This window comes from Henckelia pumila, chromosome 2 (assembly GCF_033568475.1).
Source record: "Henckelia pumila isolate YLH828 chromosome 2, ASM3356847v2, whole genome shotgun sequence".
Taxonomy (NCBI): Eukaryota; Viridiplantae; Streptophyta; class Magnoliopsida; order Lamiales; family Gesneriaceae; genus Henckelia; species Henckelia pumila.
Genome location: NC_133121.1, coordinates 31,464,296 through 31,475,023, shown reverse-complemented (window position 1 = coordinate 31,475,023; position 10,728 = coordinate 31,464,296). Strand labels below are relative to the sequence as shown.

The window sequence follows — 10,728 nt, the reverse complement described above, 5'->3', positions numbered from 1 at the left end:
TACACTACATCAAACACCTTAATGCAGTTTTTTGGCTGCAAATTTTAAAAACCTAAAATAATAACTTCAAATCTTTGAAATAATGATTCTTCAAAATTTTCACGTTCCAAAAATAATTCACAACGATTAACAACTTTTTTCAACCCGATTCGAAGCAGATCTGCAATATTGTGATAGGTGGATTAGTCGTTTACAGTTGATGTATAAAGTTGGGTAGACTTTCAAAAAGAATGAGGGAAAAAAACTCATATTGTACTTTTCCTTGTAAGAATTTTATTTTATTTTATTTTAAAAGAGTAAGGGGGTATTTTTGGGTTTCAAAAGAAATTAAAGGCATTTTTGTATTTGGGCTCAAATAGGGAGTTGAAACAAATGTCAGAGCTTTGTCAGAGCTGGAACAAATATTTGCTGACATGGAGACTAAGCGCATATACAAGTTTATTGATAGGGATTTATTGATCATTTTCCCTTTTATTAATCCATAAAAAATCTAGATTTTATTATTGATAAACTTTATCTTTGATTAGGTTTTTTAATTTTTGAATAGTTTTTGAGCTTTACTTTAAACTAGAATTTTCTCTCCGCGATGTGACGAACAGAGAACCGCTGAACGATTTCCTCTTATTCTCAACTCTAGTTTTTCGTCTTTTGACATTTTTGTGGAGATTATGAATCCAATCATGTGTCTCTAACGTTCTATATTTTGATTCGAGGAACATTTCATTTATTTCAATTTTATCACTGTGAGGTTGTGTATTTAAATTGAAATTATTGTTTAGTTTCAAGTATTTGTTGATTTATGGTTGATTTTTTTGAAGGTTGTATGTCGATTAATCTGAAAAATTAATTTGAGTTATGTATTTCTATTGTAATCCATAAATTCAGTTATCCGTAATTGTTAGATTTTCAGGATTAATGTTTTCGTAAAGATAAATGCTATTTTTTTGTCAATATGAAATGCTATTGTACCTAGTTGATTATTAATAAGTTTTGACTGAATGTTAGTTTCGTCAAATAAATTAGAAGAACACAAGAATTTTAGTTGTTATCTATCCATTTTAAAATTATTTAGGATGAATAAGTTATTTGTTAACAGATTATTAGTGATAAAATTGACTATTGAAACTATTGAATTAGAGAAAAAAACAAAAAAAAAAATCCACCCTAATCCAAAACAAAAACATGGATATTTGGGAAAATAGACTCTCCGTCGATCATTTTTTTTAAACATTAACCTCCTCAATTGTATTAGAAATATACTACAGAAGCTCATTTTAAAAAAAAAAATAGTTGACCAATCGAGGTTAGATAATAAAATACTAAAAAACGTGACAATATAATCTTGGCCATCCAAGAGAAGAGATTCAGAGAATTAAACCGATGGAATCACTTTGAAATTCTGATCCAAAAATATAGCCGACCTAAATATAACAACAAAAAAAAAAAACATATCAAGAAATGAAATCCCGGAACTAATTAGGTCGGGGCGCAGAAGAAAAATGTGGCGGAGGAGGATGCGGCAACGACTGAGGAAAGTGATGACTCGTACTCCCATATTGCTGCGTGATAAAAGGATGCCGCAGCAGCTTCGCAGCAGTCCATCGCTTCGCGGGATCTCGCTGAAGACAACAAGCAATAAAATCGCGAAACTCTCTGCTGCTGGAAGCGGGCGCCTCTGGCGGATGTGACATACAAATGGCACACATTAGACTAGCCCAATCTCCTTGCTCTCCCACCGAAAACGGAAACTTTCCCAAGTAAAATTCAAGAATGCTCACCCCCAAACTCCATATATCCCCCGCATATCCGTCGTATTTTCCTTGATTAAGATCCGTGTTTATTCTCTCCGGGCTCATGTACGCTATTGTTCCCACCGACGAGTTACAAGGGTCCATTGTTTGAGATAAGAAACGGGACACCCCGAAATCGGCTATTTTCACGTTTCTGCGTGAATTTATCAGCAAGTTGGAGGGCTTGATGTCTCGATGAACGATCTTGCGCTTGTGGAGGTATTGCAATCCGGAGAGGACCTGTCGGGTGAGATCAGACAGAGAGGGTTCATGGGCGATGCGCGTACCTTCCAGAGATCCTCTGTCCATGTACTCCAGAAGAACCTCAACTTCCCCGTTGTGATCGAACAGGTTGTGGCATTTCACGATGTTGGGATGGTCCACGTCACGGAGAATCTCGATTTCCCGGCACATCTGAACGAGCACGGAGTCTTCGTGGTGGCCGTAGATCACTTTGAGCGCGTACAAATTCCCGGACGGGCGGTGGAGAACCTTGTACACAGTGCCTCCGGCGCCGCTGCCGACTCGGCTCACGCGCTCCAGCTGGGAATGCTGCAACGGCTGAGAGGTGGAGGATGCCGACGGAGCTAAGGTGGGCGGAAGAGGGAGGGGAACCGCGAGCGAGGTGTCGCGATTGGGAAGAGGGAGGGTTAGGCCGAGGCGCCGCCGTGGACGTTTGGCGGGAGACGGTGGTTGGAGGGGGTTCATTACATTACACTACTGTTGGGATTAAATATATTTACTTACATATATCGTTCAGGCTATTTATAGAGTGTGGTGATGTATGTATTCCTTCTTCAAACGAAGCAATTTCAGGTTAATCAGGCAAATAGTCAACCGTATGGGTGTGACATGATATGTGTTTTTGAAATAACATGTACGCTAATATATTTTTTTTAGTTCTAATCGTGAGATGAAATGAGAGTAATATAAATTAAATATTTTGTAATTGAAATTAACAAGCCATGAAATCAAATAATATAGGTATTATTTGTCTATTTATGATTGAGATTGTATTATGATTATTAATGAAAAAATCCTACCTTTAAAAGTAATGCCCAGCTAGCTGAACAAGCATTTGATCTCACTTTTGATAAAGTTGCACTTGTGCCGTAAATTTGTACAAGCTGAATTAATTATTTAATTTTAATAATAAATAAAAGATTATATATATTGGAGGAATTTGAAATTTAAAAAAAAACACGTGTATGAAATAATGAGTGTGGATGAAGGTGCGTGAGCACACGAAAGAAGAAATGGATTGAGCAGACTGACAATGAGGCGACCAAACGCGTGTGAACCAGTTAAGTTCCTACTCCCAATTTGTGCGTGACAACTTTCAATGAAACCTACGTTTTATACTTAAGTCGTCATTAATAATACAACATGAAAATTTATATGAGAGAGTTTTACAAAATAATTTTGTGAAATTGGTTTTTTATCCGACCAATTTTAATTAATGTATATATTTGGATCAATTCAATCCATCTCATTGATATAAATTTATGACATCGTATCACAAAAAACCTAAAATATTTCATATCTATGGAATTAGACTAAAAATTCTTAAGAATTTTCAAATGTAGATGACCAAAAATATATTTTTATCTATATTTAATTATATATATATATATATATGGTGAATACTCACTTTGCGCACATTTGTGAACATCGGTTGAGATGATTTTCAGTATATCCAATAACTGGGCACTATCTCAGCCGATGCTCACAATTCACAAATATACGCAAAGTGAGTGTTCACTATATAAAAAAAACTTTATGTATAAATATATTTATATATAATCAGATTACAGGGCGGAAAAATTAAATTATAGGGGAGGACCATTCCTGGCTTCACCATTGCGCATGCAGTACGCCACACTTTGAAATATATATATATATATATATATATATATAAACATAAAATTAATGTTTAAATCTATAATTGACTTCATAGCTTAAGATTTTAAAATGTAAGTATATTGACATAAAAATGGTCATATAATTAGAATAAGATTGCAATATATATATATATATATATATATATATATTTATATATATAAACATAAAATTAATGTTTAAATCTATAACTGACTTCATAGCATAAGATTTTAAAATGTAAGTATATTGACATAAAAATGGTCATATAATTAGAATAAGATTGCAATATATTAATCAAAGAAATTATCTTTAAACACAAATTAATGATTTGATAAATTAAATTAAGGACCAGAATTCGCTAAAAGTTCTAAGAAAATAATCAGGTTAATTTGTGGGAATGAGGATATTGCGGATTCACTGTGAGCACAAGAACATATATAATGGTAAAGTCACTTCAAGCCGAAAAGGCCATATTTAGGAAATTGTTGGGAGCTGAAACTATATATATTATGAAATATTATACACACTTCCCTGATATTAAAATCTCAAATTCGAAACAAAGTATATGTTTAGATACAACTATAATAAACTCTTCTTCTATCTCAAAAAAAAAAAAAAATCTTTAATCACGGGGTATCTTTTTTCTAAAAAAAATTAAAGTAAAAATCACAAGGGGACTTTAAACATTTTTTGATAAACATATATTATCAAAATTAGGTGGTATTTTTTTAAACCTAAATTTGAAAACTTTATGCAATCCAAATCTGTGTAGCAAAACTAACAGAGATGAGGGTGTTAGGAAGAGTTTATAAACTCATGAAAAAAGCTTATAAGTTTTTTTAACCAAATTATAAGCTCTTTAAATTTGTTTGACAATTTTTTTGTCAAACAACTTATAAGCTGTCAAAATAAGGTGTTTGACAGCTTATAAATTATTTTTAAAAAAGTAAGGTCATCCCTACTTTTTTTAAAAAGATCTTATTTTCATATTTTACTTTTCCATATTATCCCTATATATTTTATTAAATTCTCACCACGCCCTTTGTTCATTTTTTGAACATAATTTATCAACTTTTTTAAAAATTAAAATTTAAAATAGTTTTATTTTTTAATTTATGTTTAACATTTATGATAAATTTAAAACTATTTTTTATGTATATTAATATTTAAATTACTTTCATAGTATTTTATCTTTTTTGATAATTTTGACAATAAAAATATCTTATAATATCAAACACATCAAGGCAACGTTTGGTTCAAATGATGAGATTATTGAATGATTATTAAATAAATGATTAGAAAAATGATAGACGAGGATTTTTTATGAATAATGATAAAGTGTGTTATGTTTGGTTTGATTTTTATGAATAGGATTAAGTAAGGAGAGTTTGATATTATGACCAAAATACCCTTGATTTTTTTTAATAAAATAAATAATTTTTTTTAAAAAATAATAAAAATAAAAAATAATTTTAAAAAAGCGAAAAATCACAGTTTCATCCCTAACCCTGAGGCATGCTCGCTTCGGTACTTATGGTGTTTGCAAAAATCACATATACAAATTAAATGTAAGCAATAATCATGGTTATGAAGGAAGATCCAAAGTGTTCCCATATAATCTTCTCTCAAGCCGAAGAATTTTAACTCGAGGCTTATTAAGGTGAGAAACAATTAGGTTTTTTTGCAATTTCTGAACAATCTTCTCGATTGTCAAAAAAAATTTAATTAGCTTTCAAAAACTATCCCCTTGGATGTTTCTTTGATTATCATAACGATTTGGCAACGTATGTTCGATCTTTGAAGCATGTAGTGTTGACACCATAGATTCCGCGCGCTGGGGAAGGGAAGATGAACAGGAAATGGTGGATTTTTTTTGTTTGGGCTGACAAAGGGTATTTCTGGAACAAGGAGAGTGATTAATATATGGATTGTTAATACATGGGGTTCACAAGGGTTTATTTTCCTTAATTTTGTACCACCTTGTTCTTTCAACAAGAGATTGGCTTGGTTTAATATATGGATTGTTAATACATGGGGTTCACAAGAGTTTATTTTCCTTACTTTTGTACCACCTTGACTTTTCAACAAGAGATTGGCTTGGTTTATTAAAAAATGTACCAAACGAAGGTTTAGCCCCAAAAACACCACATAAACCTACTCAATCATTCATACCAAACACAACCCAACATCTCTAAGTTGTTTAAATAAGTTCATCTAAACACTTTAACAAATTATTTTTAAAATAATACATGACAACTTATAGGTTCCTAAAGCAGCTTATAACCTCATAAAACTTATAAATTGTTTTTAATAAGCTTAGTCAAACACTCCATCAAAACGTTCAAATCATGAAATTTTTTCATTTAACAAATATTTTTCAAATAATATATATATCACTCGAAAATCATTCAAGTATAATGTTAATCATGACAAGCTACGAAATCCTTTCTGATAATTGTATAATTATTATTACGCAGGTCGTGTGCGAGTTTCGTATCAGTAGAGACATCACTTTATTATCATTATTATTTTTGCATTCACACTTTATTATTAATTTTTAAAATGTATATATATATATATATATATATATGATAATAATATGTTAATATTTAAATAAAGTTTGACTTTGTTTACTACATTATTTTAAAATTCTAACTCGTAATTTAAATATATAAATTCTTTCCAGAGTTGACGTCATTGTTTCTAGAAGTCGTAGGTAAATATAACTAGGAATGCATCGTATATCATTTATATTCTGGCAAAGCTATACCTGGCTCCATATACATTTCTGTTGCAATCAGTAAATAGATCGAAATATTATTAATAATTAAATACGTATATTAAGACTTTTGCGTTATACATGCCATCTACGTATATAGGTGAGAAGAATTTTTTTATATATATATATTATTTAGTACGCAACTTTTAAGTAAACCTTCTATAAAAATGTCAAACGTAGCACCATCATGGTAGAGTTAGTGATGAGATAGCGACAAAATTTTTTATAGAAAGAAAATTTAAAAATTCACTTGTGTTTTTTAAAAAAATATTTAAAAAATTATATTTATATTATTCGGTAAATACAACATATTGTTATGGACGTACCTCTACTAAGCTCAGGTGCGGTTTTTTTCCTCGACTTCGCTCTTATCAGAGTATTAGAGTATTTTAAGTTTACATGGTGTCATGTCCCGAAATTGGACCTAGTTGACATCGGCTTTATTTAATGTTTTCATATTAAACAACAAGTCTCGGAGTACAGAATTTTGAAATAACCACTCTACTCATTTATGAAACTGAAATTACATAGTCTTTCAGAATTTAAATTGTCTTTACAATCCTTAACTGAAATTGACTAAATAATTACGGAGCGACTTAATACAACTAAATGAAAACATAAACTAAACAGAAACTAAGCATCAGTTTGTTGGTCTTCTTCACCAACTCCAGAACTGATTTTGCTCATCATGCATCCTCGAGCTCTTCCTCGTTCTTATCTGAAATGGGTGATTCGGGTGAGTGAGTGATATGAGTATCACTCAGTAAATGAGAGAAATTCTCAGCATTCGTTAAAAATCATTTTAACAGGATTTCATTCATATACAAGATATAACAGAGTGCATAGACTTATTCTTTCAGAAATTCATAAACATAAACATAAACTTCAGGCAGTGTACCAAGTTGCTTGCAAAGTTTGTGGCTAACTGATATCAGTCCCTTATATGGTATTCCTCTAAAGAGTGAGGCTAGAGAAAATATATATTTCAATCACTAGTTCACAAGTTTTGGTATACCAGAAATCACAGAGTGCTTATTCACGAAACAAATTATGCTGGAATCGAAAATTTAAAAAAAGCAGAGTTTCATTACTTTTAAACAAAACGCTCACTTACCGTAGATTTGCTAAAGAAAGTTTTTGGTTGCCTTGTTCAAATTACTGCTTCTGGCATGCTCAATTGACTGTTATTGCTAGACTAAATTCCGTACTCACTCTATATATAGGTGTATTGCTCAGAATTTCATGTAACAATTCTCAGACATCAGAGTGCTATTTAGAGGAAATATTCTGACTGTTAGGCTCCTCATTAAATGTCATTATTTGCCATGATTTCTGAGTTAATGCATCAGTTACGATTTTGCTGCAGCTGAATATCAGTTTAGCTATTGGGCTGATCCCTTGGTCAACTTGGTCAACTCAGTTTACCTCAGTTCAATTTACCTCGATTTCAGTTTATCAAATTTCAGTCTTCCTTCAAGCAGTCTACCTCAAGTTCAGTCTACTGCACAAGTTCAGTATAATGAAATTCCAGTTGACCTCCTCAGTTTATTGATCTCTGTTTACCAAATTTCAGTCTACCTACTGAAATTTTGGGTTCTCACGCATAGTATAAAGAGCCCCTGACATTCGCCACTAACCACAACCCTTACACCTAGCCGTCGTTGCTATCCACTTCTCTTCCCAAATTTTTCCAGCCGCTCTTGCCTTTGTTCATCTCCATCAATGTTGTTACTCAAGAACTCTTGAATTCGACTTCCTCCAACTATCTCTCATGATGTCTATAGTTCACAACCCTCCTTACTGGTCATGATAGGCTTGGTTTTATTGATGACTCTCATCTATGTCCGAAAAAATTACATATTGTTGACAGTTATCTGATTGCTAATCCCGCGTATCCTGACTGGATTTGCCAGGATCAACTCATATTGAATGTAATCATTGGATCGTTGTCTCCATCCTTGATTTTGTTTATTGCAACTTCCCGCACATCTGCAGAAGCATGGAACACCCTTTATCTGAACTATGGCAAGCTCTCTCGTGGACCCATAACCCAATTAAAAACACAATTTCGGAATCTAGTCAAAGGGTATCAATCCATCACCGAGTTCATGCATTTTATCAAATCCAAAGATGATGAACTGGCTATCATGAATTGTAGTAATTCAACTTCATTTTACAAGATTAAGTGAATAATCATGATTAAAGGGTCTTAATATAGTCAGATAGATCAAGTAATCAGATCCAAAAGGGATGAATTTGGCTAAATGGACTTGGTAAAGATCGGAACACCCGAAATAGGATCGAAGGTTCCGAAGGGATCGGAACCAACGAACTTTGATCGGAAGCTACGGAGGTGATCGAAGCTTCCGATTGGAGATTGGAGCTTCCGCTCTGTAGCATCTGTACGTGGCATGGAGGCTTGGACACGTAGCTGCATGTGGGATATCGGAGCTTCCGAAGTGAAGATCGGATCTTCTGATCACAGCCGTCCGGAACATGGCATGCATGTGAGGATCGGAGCTTCCGATCAGGCGATCTGAGCTTCCGATCATTTCCTATAAATAGGCCATCTGAGCTTCACAATTTTCACACCAATTCCCAACTCTTATCTCGGTTTTAGGGCTTCTTAGGTGATTTCTAGACTTCTTAGGCTTGGTCCGAGAGTTAGAAAGGCGCTCCGGGGTTGCGGCGGAGAGGTGCCCAAGTTCTGGGGGAGTCGTCATCAGTGGGATGATGACGGAAAAACGTATAGCTCTAGATCCTTATAGTAAATAGTGAGGATATAGCTTAGTTAAGACTTTTAGAATAAGATTATAATGCATGAGTACTTTTCATTGTAGTGCGGACTGTAGGCTTGGACTTAGAGCTGGTCTAGCTTGCCTTAGTATATGAGGTACGAAAGTATTATTCGAGATATCCAGATTGAGTATGCATGTATTATGTGTTTGCATGTATTATGTGATTTCATGATTTATATGATACATCTTGTCATGACTGTATGTTGCATACATGAGCATACAGATCCCATATCCTTGAGATATCCTGTAATAGGACGCTCTCCCTACGAGTTGTGGATGGTTGGACACGTAAGTCTTATGTTAGGTCACCGTCATGGTTGAACACTTGTACTAGTATCAGGTCACCATTATCCAATGGGTATATGAGCCACCTCCTGAGGCGACGGCGCAACGTGCTATATACCCTGGGCCCGATCTATGAGCTTGTTTTTTGACCTGAGTGTCTTGGTACCCAGTTCACTTGAATACATGCACATATAATAACGTATATTCATACTCTCATACTGAGCGTTTTATGCTCACGTCCCATACTGTGTTTCTGGACACCCTATTTCATGGGACATGTTTGTGTTTGGATGAGGCGGGTGGTTCCAGGAGGACTTAGGCTTTGGAGGGCCAGCGGTGATGTCTAAGTTTACTGTTTTAATGTATTTGGGATAATAAATTTGGATTCGATATGGTTGTATAACAGTATTTTATTTGGTATTTTAATTGTTGATTATGGTTTTCGCTGTTATTTCTGAATATTTGATTTGTTAAGTTAAATGCATGCTTAAGCTTCTGATTAGTAGGTGATCACGATGCGGGTCACTACATTTATGGTATCAGAGCATGCATAGTAATCTTGGGATCTAGATCGTTGAAATTGGGATTAACCTTTAATCATCGTGTAGATTACGGGACTTGGTGACAAAAGTAGCCATGGTAGCGTAGGTGGATGCTGGGGTGATCAGGACGATCGAGAGCATCGTTGAGACCGTCATCACCATCGCCATGATGATCGTAGGAGTTTCAGTATGCATAGGTTCATGCAGATGGGTCCTAAACCATTGATCGGAGGAGAGTCACCGGAGGATGAGGAAAACTAGCTTCGGCGTATGGAGGTTTGTTTTCGTGAATTCAGATGCACTGAGGAACAAAAGATGAAGACTCTTGATTTCCTTGTGGAAGGATAATCTCGGAATTGGTGGAGTTCTGCATCTGCACTCTTTATTGCAGCTCGATGAGTAGCTACTTGGGAAGAGTTCCGCATAGCTTTTTATAAGCTGTATTTTCCTTCTGCACTCCGACAGGCGAAGGAAAGCGAGTTGCTGAGTTTGAATCAAGGATCGATGTCGATCGTTGAGTACCAACTGAAGTTCTTTGAGTTGTTGCCCTATTCCCCCTAGATTTCTGATAGCACCGAGGCGAAGTACAATCTGTTCCTCCAAGGCCTTAATCCGGAGATCCATGATCGAGTTGTTGTGGGAGATGACATGAC

The 10,728-nt window shown here is 34.4% G+C and overlaps 1 protein-coding gene across 1 annotated transcript; it reads right to left on the bottom strand.

Moving 5' to 3' along the window:
- Nucleotides 1–1,233: 1,233 nt before the first annotated feature.
- LOC140883819 (mitogen-activated protein kinase kinase 4-like) lies at nt 1,234–2,690 on the bottom strand. The gene has a single exon (XM_073290410.1). The coding sequence runs from the start codon at nt 2,496–2,498 to the stop codon at nt 1,473–1,475; it is 1,026 nt and encodes a 341-aa protein (XP_073146511.1). The 5' UTR covers nt 2,499–2,690; the 3' UTR covers nt 1,234–1,472.
- Between the last annotated feature and the right edge of the window lie 8,038 nt (nt 2,691–10,728).

Coding starts and splice junctions, on each gene's coding strand:
- LOC140883819 (XM_073290410.1), bottom strand. CDS start 2,498: ATGAACCCCCTCCAACCACCGTCTCCCGCCAAACGTCCACGGCGGCGC.